General features: G+C 48.5%; 1 protein-coding gene and 1 non-coding gene across 3 annotated transcripts in view; one reads left to right on the top strand and one right to left on the bottom strand.

Annotated features, from left to right (window-relative positions):
* Positions 1-12,919: 12,919 nt before the first annotated feature.
* trnar-ucu lies at positions 12,920-13,005 on the bottom strand. Its single transcript is given in 2 exon segments — positions 12,920-12,955; positions 12,969-13,005. It is a non-coding gene; the product is annotated as a tRNA-Arg (tRNA).
* Positions 13,006-16,563: 3,558 nt separating this feature from the next.
* The window catches only part of LOC119957141 (breast cancer anti-estrogen resistance protein 3 homolog), a 46,023-nt gene continuing 43,900 nt past the window's right edge, over positions 16,564-18,686 (top strand). The window contains exon 1 of one of the 2 annotated variants that reach the window (XM_038784894.1): positions 16,564-17,617. In XM_038784894.1, coding sequence (XP_038640822.1) covers positions 17,485-17,617 — 133 coding nt within the window. In that variant the 5' untranslated portion in view covers positions 16,564-17,484. The remainder of the gene's footprint in view (positions 17,618-18,686) is intronic. The other variant, XM_038784893.1, reaches the window with a different exon arrangement.

Genomic DNA, 18,686 nt, shown 5'->3' with positions numbered 1-18,686 from the left:
AATTACAAGATGAGATTACAAAAACGTAGGTTGTATTCTCTGGAATTTAGAAGGTTAAAGGGTGTTCTGAAGATATCAAGGAAAACAGACATTGTAAATAGAAAGAAACTATTTCAGCTGGTTGGGGAGTCTTGGAGGTATTGGAGCCAAACCTTTCAGGAGCGAAATTGGAAAACACTTCTACACACAAAGGGTGGTAGGAGTTTGGAACTCTTGTCCTCAAACAGCAGTTGGCATTAATCAACTGTTAGGTTACTTGGGGCGGGTGGCACAGTGGGTAGCACTGCTGCCTCACAGCTTATTTAGGATGGTAGGTGTAGTGTTCCACGAAGACTACAGTATAGCTTTCACTTAAACAAAGCTATGATTTTATTTACACTACTAAACTGGGTTTTGACACTGAGTCCTTATTAGAATACAAAATTGATCAATAACATCTAACTACACTCATCTACTGCTAATCTCACGGCTGGTATAAACTATAATATAACCTTCTCACACTAACTTCTCCTATGACCTTCACGAGCTGTTTCCTGCAGACACTCCTCCCTAAGGTCGAGCATTGCTGCTTCATACAGTAGTATCTGCAGCTCCCTCCAGTGGCTATTCATGGTACTACATTAACCCTTGTAATGCTGATAGTTATGATAATACCACACTGGGATTGATCCTGGACCCGGGTCACTGTCTGTGTGAAGTTTGTATATTCTCCCCGTGTCGGTACGGGTCTCACCCCAACAACCCAAAAAGATGTGCAGCAGTAGGTGAATTGGCCACACTAAATTGCCCCATAATTGGAAGAAACAAATTGGGTACTCTAAAAAATTATTTTTTTTAAACTGTTAGGTTACAGCTCAGCCATGATCTTATTGAATGGTGGAACAGGTCCATGCGCTAAATGGCTTCCTCCTGTTCTTATGCTCCCACAGATATAAAACATCATGGTGTTTATCATCATTATCATCTCATATTATGCACAAGATCAAAATGCCCCCTATGAATTGATGTACCATCAATTCGACTCTCCAGCAGGAGCCACTGGATAACAAACATGGGCAGGATTCTCTGCTGGCGTGATTCTCCGTTTTGCCAGCGCTGGGGGTTTCCTGATGGCGTGCGGCTGCCCCACAATGAGAAACCCCATTGACCAGCAGAAATGTGGCGCGGCAGGCCGGAGAATCCAGCACCATAAATACGGGGAATCTGTCTGATCCATCGCCACCTTGGCTAAAATCAGGCAACAGCATAGACTGGTTGGTGATGGAACATAGGACCATCCTGGTCTGTATCTTTCAATGTCAAACTGCATTTACACTCTGAGCTACCAATACAATAAGAGCACACTTTTATCTGGTTCAAAAATACCTATCTGGTGAAATTTTGAAACATGGAATTCGCAACCTTCATCCCTGTTGGATTTTACCTTTGGCACAGTTTCTAGGTTCATATGCACGCACAACGAGGTGAGATAATTGTTTCATTTAGATGATTTCAATCTCCTATTAATAGCCCCAGGGTCAAACTTAATTATAAAAATAATTTAAAAGTTGATTGGGTTGAAGTAGATAAGTATCAGAGGGCGGCACGGTAGCACAGTGGTTAGCACTGTTGCTTCACAGTTCCAGGGTCCCAGGTTTAATTCCCGGCTTGGGTCACTGTCTGTGCGGAGTCTGCACGTTCTCCCTGTGTCAGCGTGGGTTTCCTCCGGGTGCTCCGGTTTCCTCCTACAAGTCCCGAAAGACGTGCTGTTAGGTAATTTGGAAATTCTGAATTCTCCCTCTGTGTACCCACCTGTGTACAGGCACCGGAGTGTGGCGACTAGGGGCTCTTCACAGTAACTTCATTGCAGTGTTAATGTTAGCCGACTTATGACAAAATATTATCATTATTGTAGAAGGCTGAGGCGGCCGGGGAGGAGATAGTATAGCCACAAGAATGTGTAGACACGGAAAATGTGCAGAAGGACTGAAAAGTGGCAAATGTTCAAGAAAGTGAAAAGACCCAAGCCAGGAAGTCATAGCCCAGTTAAACTTATCACAGTTACAGATAACACCACAATGTGGGATGACATTAGTGCGCCTATGTGTTCATCGGGGACGTTGGGGGGGGGGGGGGGGGGGGGGGGGGGGGGGGGTCAGTATGGAGTGTGAAGAATTGATCATGCTTGGCAACTCTGAATCTTTTGAGGAAATCACAGAGGCACATATAACACAAATGTGGTAAAGATGATCACTTCCACTAGTCTCCCTTCGGGGAAAAAAAAGGAGTCACGTTTTAGGCGCATTTAATGGGGTGTTTCCCAGCACCCGCAGAGTCGAGAACAAGCCTGCTGTCAAACGGGACTGATTTGTGCCTCGGCGTGGCACTCTCCACATATACTGCCAGACCAGCTAAGTTTTTCCAACATTTTCTGTTTTTATTTCAGACTTCCAGCATCCGCATTATCTAACATTGTCCAACATTGCACAGCACGTCAGCAAGAGGGAAGAAATTCTATGTGGTGCTCCTGACATCCTGCCATAACCTTTGGCACAAGATCAGCAGAAATCTCAGAGAACAGCATAAATGCTGTTATTAGCCATTTATCCAGAATCTTTCTGATCTCTTGCTTGCGTGAGATTTGTGATGGTCGGGATGCCTTGCGAGTTCCAACGAGATCCCGTGAGACGTCGCGATCTGGATCTCACCCTCACTAGGCGGGATCTTTTTCAGGCCCAACATTCCCGTTGCAGTTAATCTGAGTGGCCTGAGTGAAAAAATCAGAGGCTGGATTCTCCGTTTCAGGAACTATGTCCCCACGCCATCGTGAAAACTGTGGCCTTTTACGCCAGAAAAACTGGCGTCAAAAGGCCACATGTTCACAGCCCTGCAGGGGGCTAGCAGGGAGCCGCCGGGAAACTCCCAACTCCAGCTGCAGATACGGCCACCCGCACTTCCGGGTCAGAGGTTGCGCATGGCGGACTCAGACCGCGGAGTGGAGCGCAGAAATAGTGTCCCGCATCGACCGCTCACCCGACCTGGACCACCCGCTCAAAAATACCCCAGTCCCGTATGAGGACTGCCCCCCCCCCCCCCCCCCCCCCCCCGACCTCGATCGGCCTGACCATGGTGACCGCGGACTGAGTCTGCAGCCGCCACACAAGAATCCCGAATGGCAGGACCATGAGTGGTCCACTCCATCGGGAATTCAGCCTGTCAGGGGCGGAGCGGGCCTCTGGCAATGGCTGCAGGTGGGGAATACGCGGCACGGCATACTGCCCGAGTACGTGGCTCTTCGGTGGACAGAGAATCGAGGAACCAGTGCCGGTCCTAATTCCATGTGTGGAACTGGATTCTCCACCCCAGCGGTGGGGTTCGGAAAATCCAGCCTCAGGATTATCTGCAGTCCCCGCAATATTCCTTCCCAGCACTTGCTCGCAATGTGTACACAACTGGTGAAGTTCTCAGACATATTCACATTATGGAGAGAAAGGCCTTGTTTATGAATAGGCCCTGATTTGCAGACTCCTAGTTCCCTGGGCACTACTCAGCCACATTTTTCTGTGGCGAGCACATTAAATGCAAAGTAGGTCTCGGCCCATGAGCCCAACAGGACAGGATCCTGGTGCCTAAAGCATTGAACTGATCAGGCACCACATTGGTCCCAGTATGGGAGCCCATAAACAGCTTTCCCACTAGCTTTCATGAAACACCATTCGCTCACTGGGTAACTTGCTAAACGCACACACGGATGCACCTGCGAATGTTTTGGAAGGTGGGACTCAAGCAAGAGATCAGAAAGATTCTAGGTAAATGGCTAATAACAGCATTTATGCTGTTCTCTGAGATTTCTACTGATCTTGTGCCAAAAGGTTTGGCAGGAGGACAGGAGCACCACATAGAATTTCTTCCCTCTTGTAAGTTACTCTTGCTGACGTGCTGTGCAACGTTGGACAATGTGAGCTTCTCAATAGTATGAGATGCCACAAATGACCTTGTTCTCAGCCAACATCTCAAATTGTGCATGTTCCAGAGAGGGCCATAACAGAGAGATCAGGGTCAGGAGCCACGGACTAAAATTTCCTCTCTGGGTCAAGGCTGTATCCCTGTCAGTAACCCAGCATGGACTGCATTAAATCTGGGATTTTCCTGATTGGCATTTACTCATTGAAGCATACAGAGATTAAAATTCAATAGTGAGGTGTTGCGTTAGAGAATGAAGACAACTCCAACTGAACAAAACCTTTAGTTTTGTACACTGTGTAGAGAAATTATGTCCACAGCTCAGGTTATGGTTCTGTTGGTAACTGCAGTGAATAGATAAACTATAAAAGAAAGCAGACACAAGGAGAATGTGCAAACTCCACACGGACAGTGACCCGGGGCTGGAATCGAACCCAGGTCTTTGGCGCCATGAGGCAGCAGTGCTAACCACTGTGCAGCCATGCCACCCAAGTTGGTCCAAGGACTGACTGCTGTGTTGAATGAGCTGAGGTATGTAAGGCAGTGGGTGGCATGGACACTACAATTCTCAGCGAGGATCCGAAATTGGATACTTATCTGAAGGGAAACAAATTGAAGGGCAAGGGCAATGGGGAAAAGGCGAAGGAGTGGCATTAGGTGAATTGCTCTTGCAGTGAGCCAGCATGGACACAAGGAGCTGCGTAACCTGTGCTGTGGCCTCCCGATGATTCTATGATACGGTGTGCCAGGCGGCGGAGATCAGCCAAAGTTGTGGTGCTGATCATTACACTGACCCCTACTGGTAGTTGGTTGTTGGTGTCGATAAGACTGAACATCATCTCAATGCTTTTCCTTCCCCACATGGTTGATAACTGAACTGACAATAGGTTCACCCATGGAGAATTGTCAATGAAGGGAGACAGCAGAAGGCTCTGCCCTCCCACTGAAGCCACCAGCAAACGGTGTCTTCCGCAGAGAGTGGGGAGTATGGAGAACAAAAATTTAGAACGGGGAGGGGGGAATGTTTAAAGAAATTGATTTTGAAATTGGCTCCTTATGTTTCCCAGACAGCTGTCAGCCTGTGCCAATTCTCTCTCCAGTTCAGCGCAGTGAGTTCCACTTGGGTCACCAACCCTCCAGAATAGCCCAGGAGTCACCAGAAATTAAAAAGAATAAACTCATTACTGCAAGGAGCAGCAGGGAGACAAATGTGTTTGTTGTAAAAAATGTTGAAGGTGGGAAGAAGGGCCTGAAGCCAGGCCTTCATGTGGTATAACCTCCAGAAGTACATCTAACTAGTGTCATTCTGAAGGGCAGTGTAGTATAGTTAGGGGTACTAACACTGTTCTCTGTGACCAGGATCGAGAATCCCAAAGGTTGTGTTGCCTACCTAGTGCTTGGGTTCGGGGTATTTCATCTGCGTTGCAGAGGAACTTGCAATGGGAAGGTATAGATCCAGTTGTCATGGTCAACGTAGGCACCAACAACATAGGTAGAACAAGGATCTGCTAAGGGAGTATGAACAGCTAGGAGCTAAATTAAAAAGCAGAACCAAAAGGTGGTAATCTCTGGATTACCACCTGAGCCACGAGCTAATTGGCACAGGGTCAATAAGATTAAGGAGGTAACTGCGTGGCTCAAGCACCGGTGTGGGAGAAATGGGTTTGAATTCATGGGACATTGGCACCAGTACTGGGGAAGAGGGGACCCGTTCCGGTGCGACAGTCTTCATCTGAATCATGCTGGGACCAGAGACCTGACGATGCACATAACCAGGGCTGTAGGTCGGGCTTTAAACTAAATTGAGGGAGGGGGTGGGGGGAGGAACAGAGAGAGAGAGAGGGTTCAGTTGTATGGAGAATTTGAAAATCAAAGGGTTCACAAGAATGATCCTGGAATGAAGAGTTTGTCATATGTGGAGCGGTTGAGGACTCTAGCTCTGTTGTAGTTTAGAAGGATGAGGGGGGATCTCATTCAAACTTACAGGATACTGAGATGCCTAGAAAGAGTGGACATGGAGAGGGTGTTTCGACTGGTAGGAAATACTAGAACCCGAGGGTAAAGCCTCAGACTGAGATGAGGAGGAATTTCTTCAGCCAGAGGGTGGTGAATCTGTGGAACTCTTTGCTGCAGAAGGCTGAGGAGGCCAAATCGCCGAGTGTTTTTATGACAGAGATGGATAGGTTTCTTGATTAATAAGGTTTTCAGGGGTTATGGGGAGAAGGAAGGAGAATGGGGATGAGAAACATATCAGGCATGATTGAATGGCGGAGCAGACTCAATGGGCCGAATGGCCTAATTCTGCTCCTATGCCTTGTGGTCTTCTGGTCTTATTTAATCAGTGCAGGCCATAATCAACTGACACTCGTTGAATTGCATAAGAGTGGTCAAGACTCCTGCCATAAGACGATGGAGCAGTAGACTTGGAAAGTTTTATTCCGTTAAAGATACCATACAAGTATAAGTTGTTGTTGTTGAGGCCAGTCGGAAAATAGAGTGAACAACTGCCATTCCCTGAGACAGGGATTGGGCTCCCCCTCGTGGCCTGGGTGGGAACACATAGACCAAAAACCAACCAAAGTTTGACGATCAGGAACAAACGCTCACTTTATTCCTTGCCAGTAACAGATATCTCAAGCCTATTACGCAAAGTAACAGCAAAGCTGAAAGGAGTAGGAAGGAAGACAAGATAAAATAGTTAGCACAATCATTTATCCTTTAGCACAGGCGCGCACACATTAACTATGTAAGTGTTTTTCAACTAGGGTTCCCTGAACATCCCGAAAAAGTTCTGCCCAATTTGCAGGTCATTTGAAAATTGGACCATTTTTCAATATGTATTGTTCTTAATTTAAATGAAAAGTAATCAGTCATTCAATATTATTTTGTTGTATAATATATACACAGTGACTAATTAAATACACATGTGTGCATAGTTTTCTTATTCTTTTGTTGCTTAAAAATGTGATTTGGAAGCTACTCGTCTAATAGGGGGAGATTGTGGTGCTGGGGTAATGTCACTACGCTATTAGTAATCCCGAGGCTAATGCTGTGCGAACACAGATTCAAACCCCATCCACATTAGCTGGTGGAATTTAAATTCAATGAATAAGTCTGGAATTTGAAACCGGGTCTGGAAACTACCATTGATTACCATTAAAACAAAAATCCATCTGGTTCACATGTGGCTCCAGATCTACAGCAAATGTAGTTGACTCTCAACTAAAATGACCTAATAAGCCACTCAATTCCGGGGCAATTAAGGATGGGCAACCAGTGACGCCCACATCCCATGAAAGAAGAAAAGAACGAGCGACGAACTACAATGCCTCACCAGGTAGAAATGACCATTGGCAGTAAAGCAACTCCATTCCATTCACAGAAGCAAATAGTTGTCGTGATTCGGTACTTCATGTTAGGAAGGCCTGCTGATATTCAAATAGTCCTGTTAAATCCGAATCAAATCACTCTTCAATATAAAGCTGAAGATAGATATGTCAATGGACACAATTCCTATTTCTACTCATTGCTTAGTTGGCTATGAATGATAACTAATGAGCTTGCCTGAAGGCGATAGGCACAGCCAATCTACGGCAGCCGTCTGTCTCATATGATGGTTGTTGCCCCGTGTTGGTCAACTCTGTGTTAAGCATTGCTTGCTGGGGCTCTGCCCCACTTTGGCATGGCACCTCTGCCACATTTGCTGCAGAGGAAGACAGTGGAGAAGGAGCATGATTCGCTTGCCTGTGTTTTTTCTGGGCCCTCTGCTCGGTTAGCTCGGCATGTCTTTCCCAATGCCCTTTCAAACAGTCATGGCCATCGGCAACTCAGCTGTCAGTGTTAATATCCGGCACCTTCATATCTCACTTGCGGGTAGGTGGTCCTTGTAACTGAGGTATGACTGTCCAGGAGGTTGGGGACCCAGGGACCAATTCTCTGCACACAGCTGTCATCCATCCCATGAATATGGCTGAAGGGCGGCACGGTGCTGCAGTGGTTAGCTCTGCTGCCTCACAGCATGAGGACCTGGGTTCCATTCTGGTCACTGTCCGTGTGGAGTTTGCACATTCTCCCCATGTCTGCGTGGGTTTCACCCCCACAGCCCAAAGATGTGCAGGGTAGGTGGATTGGCCACGCTAAATTGCCCCTTAATTGAAAAATCATTTTTATAAAAAGAATGTGGCTGTGCAGGCGCAGATGTCGTTGGCTTAGCAATAAGTGTATGCTGATGAACGAGCCAATTATCTAACTCATAAGTGATACTCTGCTGCACGTTGAGGACATCCTAGTGATTCAGTTGCTTTCTAATTCTCTCTGTTTTGCAACTCTTGACAGCCTTTAATCCAGAAGTAGCCTTGTCCTAACTCAGTTACGAGGACCTGTGAGTTTATATAGAAACTTCACCAGAGGAAGATGCTGGTATGGAGCTAGTTGATTGGGATTATATATATGGGCAGCTCTGCTGCCTCATGGCACTGAGGACCCGGGTTCCACCCCGGCCGCGGGTCACTGTCCGTGTGGAGTTTGCACATTCTCCCCATGTCTGTGTGGGTTTCACCCCCACAACCCAAAGATGTGCAGCTCAGGTGGATTGGCTAAATTGCCCTTAATTGGAAAAAAATAATTCGGCACACTAAAGTAATTTATTTTTTTTAAAGTCATGAAACAGGACTTGAACCCAGAGCTTCTGGTTCAGAGATAGGGACACTACCAATGCGCCACAAGACCTGCTCTTGAAACTCTTACCTATTGTAGCCATCTAGGATGGCCAAGTCCCGATTACAAAATGGACACTTTGCAAAGAATGCAAGGAAAATGGACAATACTGAGAAAGCAAGCAGGTGCAAGGTTTGTCTGTTGATTGGAGCTGTAGCTCCCAGACAAGACCGATACTGCAAAGCCATTACCATACTAATGAGCCATCTCCGGGGACAAAGGGGTAACATTTAAGTAAACGATACTAAGGCAGAAACCCCGGCTCCAGAGGAGACTAGATCAAAGCAGGCCAACGGCCACCTAGGATACACCCAGCAATCAGGGCAGCCACCCCTTTATTGGAGGAAATTGATAGGAACGATCAAGAAATGGCCCAATTAATTGGGACCAAGTTCAAGGCCCACCCAAAAGCGCGCGAAGCCCCTTTTGGGTATAAGAAGGATCCCCCAAGAGAGAATCGCTCTCTTGACCTTGGCTCTCAGCAAAGAGAGACCTGCCTAGCAGCTGCACCAGAACAAGCAAGTCCAAAGTCAACGCACGCTACGAGACAGACGCTCTGAGCTACTATTCTGTACCAGCTCAACCCCAGCAGCCTCAGAATCGGACAACAGCCATTGTTCCTCTGACTGAGTGGGCGCCCGAAGCAAAGTATTGGCTGTAGTAGTAGTGATAGTTCAGTTGGTAGAGTTTTGTGCATGGGTATATTTGACTGTGTGTGTAAATAAATGAGCATTGATTTCGAACTTACTAACTGGTGTATCGAGTCTTGGATTAGTATTCGGTTTTGAACCTTGTGGCGGTATCGAAAGATACCTGGCGACTCTTGAGCAAACGTAATTAGAATTAAGGAAGGCAACCACATTAACCGCCATAAACAGAGCCAATTAAAGAGAGAACACAACGAGCAACACTATCAATTGGAACCTTGAATGCTCCAGCTGATGCAGCACTCACAGGACTTTGGAGGAGAGAATCTTAGATTTCTGCTTTGTGTGAAGAAGTACCTCCTGATTTCTGTCCTCAATAGCCTAGCTCGAATTTTAAGGTTATGTGTGTTTTTCATTTACCCACCAGAGGAAATAGCTTCAGAGTGTGTCCCCTGTCAAATTTTGTAAGCACCGGAGACACCTTGATCAGATCACATCGCAATCTTCAATACTCAGAAGAGGTTTGTGCAACCTGTTCCTCCAAACTAAACCTTTAAATATTTTGGTGTATTTGCAATGCATTCTCTCCAAGGCCAATCATCAATCCTGAAATGATACACCCACAACTGAATGAAGCTCTCCAGATGGGATCCGACCAAAGCTCTATACAAATGAAGCATAAATACGTGTATTCCAGCTTCCTTCATATAAAAGCCAACATGCCATTAGTCTTTTTGATTCTTGTACTTTCTTGTACCTGTTCACCAGCTATAAATGGTTTGCGAACTTAAGACTCCCCATTCTTGTTGCTCTTCCACAGTTCCTTGTTTCTCATCATTTAGATTTATTCTGATTTATCTTTCTTGGGTTGAAACTGGGTCAGCTCACACTTGCCTATATCAGTCCTCACTTGCTATTCTTGTTCCCACTCAGTTAATCTATGATGGCCCTTTGCAACTACCTGTTCCCTTCCTGATCACTTTTTCTTAAAATATAAATTTTAGAATATCCAATGATTTGTTTTTCAGTTAAGGGGCAATTTAGTGTGGTCAATCCACCTACCCTGCACTATTTGGGTTGTGCGGATGAGACCCACGAAGACAGGGGGGGAATGTACAAACTCCACACAGAGTGACCCTCTGGGATCAAACGTGGGTCCTTGGCGCTAACTGCTGTGCCACCGTGCCGCCCCGACCTTCCAGATCACTTACCATTTCTCCCAATTTAGCATCATCTGCAAACTTGCACATTCGACTCTCTATCCCTTTGTCAGAGATCTTTGATAATTATGAAAAGTTGAGGACCTAAAACAGATCTTTGGGAAACATCCTGCCAATCTGCATATGTACCAACTAGCCCAACTCACTGCCTCCAACCTTAAGAGGCTTAACAGGGTAGATGCTGAAGGATGTTACCCTTGGCTTCAGAATCTGGAACATGGAAGTTTGAGTCTCAGAATAAGGGGTCGGCCACTTAGAGCTCAGATGAGGTGAAATTTCTTTGCTAAAACAGGGCTGTGAACCTTTAACATTCTCAATCCCAAAGGTGGGGTTACTGGGTTACGGGGACTTAGGTAGGGTGCTCTTTCCAAGGGCCGGTGCAGACTCAGTGGGCCAAATGGCCTCTTTCTACACTGTAAATTCTATAATTGAGTGTAGTCAAGTTCGAGATCGACAGGTTTTTGGATACTGAGGTAATCAAGGGTCAGGGCAGCAAGAGAAGACACATCTTTGTTTAATTCATTCATGAGATGAGAGCGTCTCTGGCAAGGTCAGCGTTTATTGCACATCTTAAATTGCTCTCAAAAATCTAATGGTGAGCTGCTTCAGCCTATTTGGCGGAGGCACAACCACGGTGCAGCTTGGAAAGGAGTTCCAGGATTTTGGCCCAGCGACAAGAAAGAAACGGCAGCTTATTTCCAAGTCTGGTTAGTGAGGAACTTGCAGGTAGCGGCGTTCCCTGGGCGGGATTCTCCAATATCGCGGCAGAGTGTCCACGCCATCGTAAACTCCGTCGCGTTTTACGACGGCGTGAACGGACCGCTCCCACGACTAATTCTGGCCCCTCCAGGGGGCCAGCACAGTGCTGGAGCGGTTCACGCCGCTCCAGCTGCCGATCCCAGCGTGAACTGTGCGCCGCAGGTGCGCCAGCGAGGACATGCACAGTGGCACCGGCGCCAACGCGCACATGCGCAGTTGCCTCCTTCAACACACCGGCCCCGACGCAACCTGGCGCTGGACTACAGAGGCCGGCGCGTAGGAAAGGAGGCCCCCAGCCACAGAGGCCGGCCCGCCAATCGGTGGGCCCCGATCACGGGCCAGGCCACATCGGAGGGCCCCCCAGGGTCGGACCCCCCTCCCCCCCCAAAAGGCCACCACCCGACCCTTACACGTCGAGGTGGCGTGGCGTGATTCGCACGGCCCGCCGGCGATTCTCCGACCTGCCGCAGGGTCAGAGAATCCCAGCCCCTTCCTTCTGCTGCCCTTGTCCTCTTCCCCTAGAGCTCACGAGTTTGGAAGATGGAGTCAAAGGAGGCTTAGCGAGTTTCTGAGTCGGAATATCGATCAATGATCGTACTGAGCGACCGAGAGGGGCTCAGTGATTCACTCCTGTTCCTGTCGTTCTGACCATCTTCCCAACCCATTTCCAACCCAAGTCAACAATGGCAGGCCTTGAAATTATGATCAGCCATCTTTTGTGTGGACAGACACCCTCCATCTCCTCCCTTACGAGGCTTGGCCAGGTAGGGCGCAGCTGGCAAAGGCCAGCATTTTTTGCACACGTTTAACTGCCCTCTAAAAATAGGTTGGGGGGGGGGGGGGGCATCATCATCAGCAGGAGCAATTCTCAGATGCTAATGCTTGTGACCGCCGCCGTCTGACGACCGCTGAAGCTGGACGAGATCAATTACCCACTATTTCCAATGGGTAAATGGCAGGAGAGCAATTGCTTTAGAACATAGAACAGTACAGCACAGAACAGGCCCTTCGGCCCTCAATGTTGTGCCGAGCAATGATCACCCTACTCAACCCACGTATCCACCCTATACCCGTAACCCAACAATCCCCCCATCAACCTTACACTACGGGCAATTTAGCATGGCCAATCCACCTAACCCTTTGAAGAAGTATGCTGTGGAGATGCCGGCGTTGGACTGGGGTGAGCGCAGTAAGAAGTCTCACAACGCCAGGAAGGAGCAGTGCTCCGAAAGCTAGTGTTTGAAACAAACCTGTTGGGACTCCCACATGGTGTTGTGAGGCATCTTATTTTGAACAAATAGTAATTATTATTATCAACTAATTATGACAATATTTGCAACTTTATTTCTCAAAATAACGGGGTGCCAATTGACAATGACTTTGGCCTCAAAAAATATTGATGGAAACAACATTTGCTGATTAACTGATTCCCATGAAGCTGATTGGCAAATTATTTCTCTTCCACGTTGGGGAAGGTAAAAAATTTCAATTTTGCTGCAAAAATCTGATTGAAGCAAGGATCAATATAAATTGCAGAATGAGTGGGAAATCCGTAATTTTATTATTTTTAAACCCTGGTGCAGTTGTTTTAAATTTAACGGATCAAGGGTAACTGAGGCGGCAGCAAAAAAGAACCGACTCCGCCGGGACTCGAACCCGGAACCTTTGAATGCCTTCAAGCCGCTAGAAGTCCAATGCGCTATCCATTGCGCCACGGAGCCACCTGTTGGAGCTAGGCTGGAAACAGCCTACTCATAGTCAACCCAACGGCCGTCGCCGCTTCAATTTGCTTTGCGCTTTCGCCCTACCTGGGGATTTTCGTTTCGCCTTTCAAGGTGCACCGCCTCGCAGGCCTCCGCTATTGTCGTTTTTTTGGGGTCACCGTCTTTGCAAATGTTGATTGTGTGTGTGTGTGTGTGTGAGGGGAGAGATGACAGCTCCGCCGTATTCCCCCGTCCCCGCCGCTAGGAGCGGCAGCTGTGTGTGGGGAAAGGGAGGGGCGGGGGGGGTCGCGAGCCGTTACCCCGGGCAACGGGCGCCGCCCATCCCCCCCCAGGGCACCGACCCCGGTTCAAATCGCCCCCACCCCCCCCCCCCCCCCCCGCGCGCCGCGGCCGTTGGCGTTTCAAAATGGCGGCCGGCTCCCAGCGGTTGCCAACCCCCCCTGCAGGATCGCCCGGGAGGGGTAAAACTCGTTCTCCTTTTCTTGCTCCGGACGGTGAGAAGATCGGGGTATCCAGATTGGGGGAGGCGCAGGATTTAGGCCGTTCGGCCCATCGTCTCTCTGTTCCAGGCCCACTCGAACGGGAGACCGTTCGGCCCTCCCCAGCGCTGCTGTTCCGGTGCCGTGGCTGGGCTTCAACACTTCTCTCCCCCCCCCCCCCCCCCCTTATCCCCGCTCCTATGGCAGGATTTGGCCTCCAGGAATATGGGGCGAAATTCTCCCCCCCCCCCACGACGGGTGGGAGAATAGCGGGAGGGCCTTCCCGACTTTTTTGACGCCCTCCCGCTATTCTCCCCCCCCCCCCCCCCCGCCCCCCCGAAATCCCGACACGAATCGCTGCCGCCGTTTTTTTACGGCCGGCAGCGATTCACAGCTGTTAGAAGGGCCGAAGTCCCAGCCCTTTACGACCTTTTTACGAACGGCAAACACACCTGGTCCTGCCGTTCGTAAAAACGTCGTGACCACCTGGAAAAAAATAACCATGGCACCGATTGGCACGGCAGTACCACGGCCGTGCCAAGGGTGCCATGGGCCCGCGATCGGTGCCCACCGATCGCGGGCAGCGGGCCCGATGCCCGCGCACTATTTGTCCTTCCGCCGCCCCGCAGTATCAATACGCGGGGCGGCTGAGGGGCAACCCGGACCGCGCATGCGCGGGTTTCGCGCAAAAACGCGATGACGTCACCCGCGCATGCGCGGGTGGAGTCTTCCCACCTGCGCATGCGCGGCTGACGTCATATGACGCGTCAGCCGGCGCTAAGTCCGACAAGCGGGCTTAACGATTTTCGTTAAGCCCGACTTGTCGGGGCCTCCGACGTCGGGCTGCTAGCCCCGACGGGGGACCAGAATCGGTCCCCCGTCGGGAAGGGGCGCGATGCCGTAAAACCCGCCCGGGTTTTACGGCAGTTTGACGATTTCTCCCGTTTTGGGAGAATTTCGCCCATGCTGTCTTCCCGGGATTACAGAATCGCCTGGAATGTGCCGCTTGTTGGCTTCTGCAGAGACGTGGGCGCCATTGGCGGCCATTCGGCCCCTTTCAGGTTGTTCCGTCACTTGAGTGGATAACGGTGATCTGTGACCTAACTACATATACTTAACCAAATATACTGGGGCTGGTTTAGCACACTGGGCTAAATTGCTGGCTTTGAAAGCAGGCCAGCAGCACAGTTCGATTCCCGTACCAGCCTCCCCGAACAGGCGCCGGAATGTGGCGACTAGGGGCTTTTCACAGTAACGTCATTGAAGCCTACTCGTGACAATAAGCGATTTTCATTTTCATTTCATTTTTCATATCCCTATCTATGACCTACCTACCTCGGATTTAAATCATGTGATGGTGACAGCACGGGAGGCCATTCAACCCGTCTTATCTGTGCCAGCTCTTTGCCATGTAGTCTCACTCCCCCCCGCCCTTTCCCACTAGCCCTCTGAATCTTTTCTCTTCGGGTGTACAGCCGATTCCAAATCTCCAACACCCTTTGTGTGTAGAGCCAGGGAAGTAGAGTACAGAAAGAGGCCATTTAGCCTACCGCGTCCCTGCTGGCCAAAACCTGAAGCAGCTGCCCATTCTAAAACCAACCTCCAGCACCCAGAATGTAGCCCTGCAGATTGCAGCACTTCGGTGCAGATCCGGATACCTTTTAAATGAGTTGAGGGCTTTTGTCCCCACCACGAAACCAGGCAGTGAATCCCAAACACCATCTGGGTGAAGAGGCTTCTCTTCATGTCCCCTCTAAACTTTCACCTTAATTCTGTGCCCCCTGCTACTTGGCCTCTCCACCAGGGGAAACAGGTCTTTCCTGTCTACTCTTATCTAGTAAGAAGTCTTACAACACCAGGTTAAAGTCCAACAGGTTTGTTTCAAACACGAGCTTTCAGAGCACCGCTTCTTAGGTGAATGGAGGGGTATGGAGGAAGGAGCGGTGCTCCGAAAGCTCGTGTTTGAAACAAACCTGTTGGACTTTAACCTGGTGTTGTAAGACTTCTTACTGTGTTCACCCCAACCAACGCCGGCATCTCCACATCATACTCTTATCTAGACTCCTCGCTATTTTGTACGCCATCAATCAGTTTACCTCTCAGCCTTCTGTGTTCCAAGGCAAGCTGCACTAACCTATCCAATCTTTCCTCTTGAATGCAATTCTCAAGCCCTGGCAACACTCCTGTAAATTTCCTCTCTACTCTCTCTAGAGAAATTATGTCCTTCCTGTAATGTGGCGACCAGAACTGTATGAAACATTCCAGCTGTGGCGTAACCAACGTTTTAACACTGTTCCATTGTTACAACTCTGCCTTTGTACTCTATACGGCACCCAATAAACAAAAGCATTCTATATGCTTTATTTCACACCTATTACTATCCCAGGCCAGGCCCCAACAGTGGCTTGGATACTGGACCAGAAACCCCAATATTTTATTTTATTTTTTAAGACTGTGCGGAAAGAATACTTCACTCCGGGAGTGATTGCATAAAGAAATAGGGATTTGGTATTGTAAAACAAAACTTTATTATTAACACAGTATTAAATCTTAAACCTCATGCACCAAAATAGCTTACAATTACCCCTTAAACAATACTACTCAATTCCCATTAAAGACAAGGAAGAAAAAAAAACATATAACTCTCAATCCATCCTACATCCCAATGGCAGAGTAATACTTCCTTTCCAGAACAGATTTGGCTCCTGTTAGAACCCCTGCAGACTCAGGCTGGATGTCTTAAAAAATCTGTTTCAACTGATTTGTTTCAGCTCCCCCCTTGTCCTCTGAGAAGACTGCACTGGTCAAACACTATTAATCTCTTTTGAACTATCCTACCTTACTTGTGGACTCAGTGTTAGCCAGATCAGAACTCAACTCAAATGTATGAATGCCTTAGCTCCATCAGCAATGGTATTATCTCCCCGAGCTGAAAACAAATTAACTCCCCAGGGATTGCCCCTAGTCAGACAGCAGTGCATTAGCCCAGGCTTTTATGATGGGCAATTTCACCTCTGGCTCCTAAAAGCTTTCAGTTCTTGCATATTTTTAAAAACATGACTACTGCAGTCAAACACAATCTAACCCAGGCTTTTAACCCTTAAATTGCCAAATGTTTATAATCTAAAATCCTGCATTCATCACACACCTTATGCCACCTGCGGATAAGCACTCCAAGGTCCCTCACTTCCTCTACCTCTCCCAATATCCTCCCATTTATTGTGTATTCCATAGCTTTGTTTGCCCTCCCCAAATGCATTAATTCACATTACTCTTGATTGAATTCCACCTGCCACTTTTCTGCCCACTCAATCAAACCACTGTTCTAATTTTCACAATCAGCTACATGGCTAATTTGTGTGTCATCTGTAAATTTCCCAATCATGCCATCCACATTTAAGTCCAAATCATGAATATATATACAGCAAACAGCAAAGGACTGAGCCTTGTAGAACACCGTTGGAAACTGCTTTCCATTCGTGAAACGTCCATCATTTATTCCTGTCACTGAGCCAATTTTGGATCCAACTCGCCACATTCCCCTGTATAATATGGGCCTTTATTTTCTGACCAATGTGCCATGTGGGACCTTGTTAATTGCCTTACTAAAATCCTTAACCAATTACCCCTCAAAGTTCTCAATATCTCATGCACTGCCTTCATCAATCCTCCTAGTTGTTTCCTTAAAAAAATTCATTAAATTAGTAACACGCGACCAGAACAAAACCATGCTGGCTATCACTTATTAATCCATTCATTTGAATAATTTGCCCACCACCAAATTCAGGCTGACTGGCTGATAATTATTTGGTCCATCTTTCGGACACTTTCTAAATAGTGGCACAATATTCCCAGACCTCCAATGCTCTGGTACCTCACCTGTATCTAGCAAGGATTGAAAAATGATGGGCTGGATTCTCCGTCAGCGGGATACTCCGTTTGGTCGGGATCCGCCGTTTCGTCGGCAGCTCTCCCACGCTGCGGATTTCCCGACGGCATGGGGGTGCCCACAATGGGAAACCCCATTGGCCTGATGCCGGGCGGAGAATCCTGCGCCGCACCGGAAAACGGTACCTTTCGTCGTGTTCTTTGGGTGTGTTGGAGCCGTCATTGTAACATAAAGGTGGCCGGTAAGCAATTGGGATTAAAGATGTTGGTTGGGGGTTTTTATATCCATGGTTTTTATGTTTGTTTCGGGTGGGTGATATACAGGTACTGTGTTACTGTGCTGCTATTTTATTAATGCTCAGAAAGGGACGTGGGTTAACACTTATCTGTGTACACAGCTGGAAATGTATTGTACCTGGAGCAGCCTCACGGTGCTGTTTGATGTCTCCATTTCGTTTGATCTTTCCCATTTTAGTGAGACTGCTCCAGTGGGTCGGATTGGGGATGGGGTGTTGATGAGTGGGGAGATGAGGTCGGGGAAACAATGGGAGTGAGACAAGTGGGCGCCAGAGGGAAGAGTCACCGGGCTAGCAGACTGGCTAGTCAAGGGGGTCAGGTGGCGGGTGTGAATACAGCCAGTAGATGGCAGGGGTGGGGTTATCAGGAGATGTTGCTAGGGGGAGAAGGGAGGGGGGGAAAAATTATTCTGGGATCTGAAGTAGATTATGGAGAGGAGGTCGGGGGTGGAGGCGGCCAAGAGCGGTGCGGCGCATGGGCTGGGGATGGTCCCAAGAAAGGTTATGGCTGACCAGTGTGGGGGGTGGGGTGGGGTGGGGGGGGGGGGGTGTGCCCCCCAACCAGGCTGATCAACCAACCAACCTGGAATGTCAGAGGACTAAATGGGCCAGTCAAAAGGGCATGTGTGTTCGCGCACTTACTGGCTCTAAAGGCGGATGTGATTATGTTGCAGGAGACACATTTGAAAGTGTCTGACCAGACTAGGCTAAGGAAGGGCTGGATTAGCCAGGTCTTCCACTCGGGCTTGGACTCTAAGTCCGGGGGGTAGCAATTATGATCAATAAGCGGGTTTAATTTGAGGCGGAGGGCGTAATCGCTGACGGCGGGGGCAGATTCCTGATGGTAAGGGGCAAACTGGAGGGGAGGAGAGTGGTGCTGGTGAACATATATGCTCCGAATTGGGATGACGCTGATTTTATTAAAAGAGTGCTGGGGAAAATCCCAGACCTAGACTCACGCAGGTTGTTGGGGGGGGGGGAGACTTTAATATGGTCCTCGACCCGGGGTTGGGCC

Source organism: Scyliorhinus canicula, chromosome 25 (genome assembly GCF_902713615.1).
Source record: "Scyliorhinus canicula chromosome 25, sScyCan1.1, whole genome shotgun sequence".
Classification (NCBI taxonomy): domain Eukaryota; kingdom Metazoa; phylum Chordata; class Chondrichthyes; order Carcharhiniformes; family Scyliorhinidae; genus Scyliorhinus; species Scyliorhinus canicula.
The sequence above is the reverse complement of the archived record's forward strand: the minus strand, read 5'-3'. Positions and strand labels throughout refer to the sequence as shown.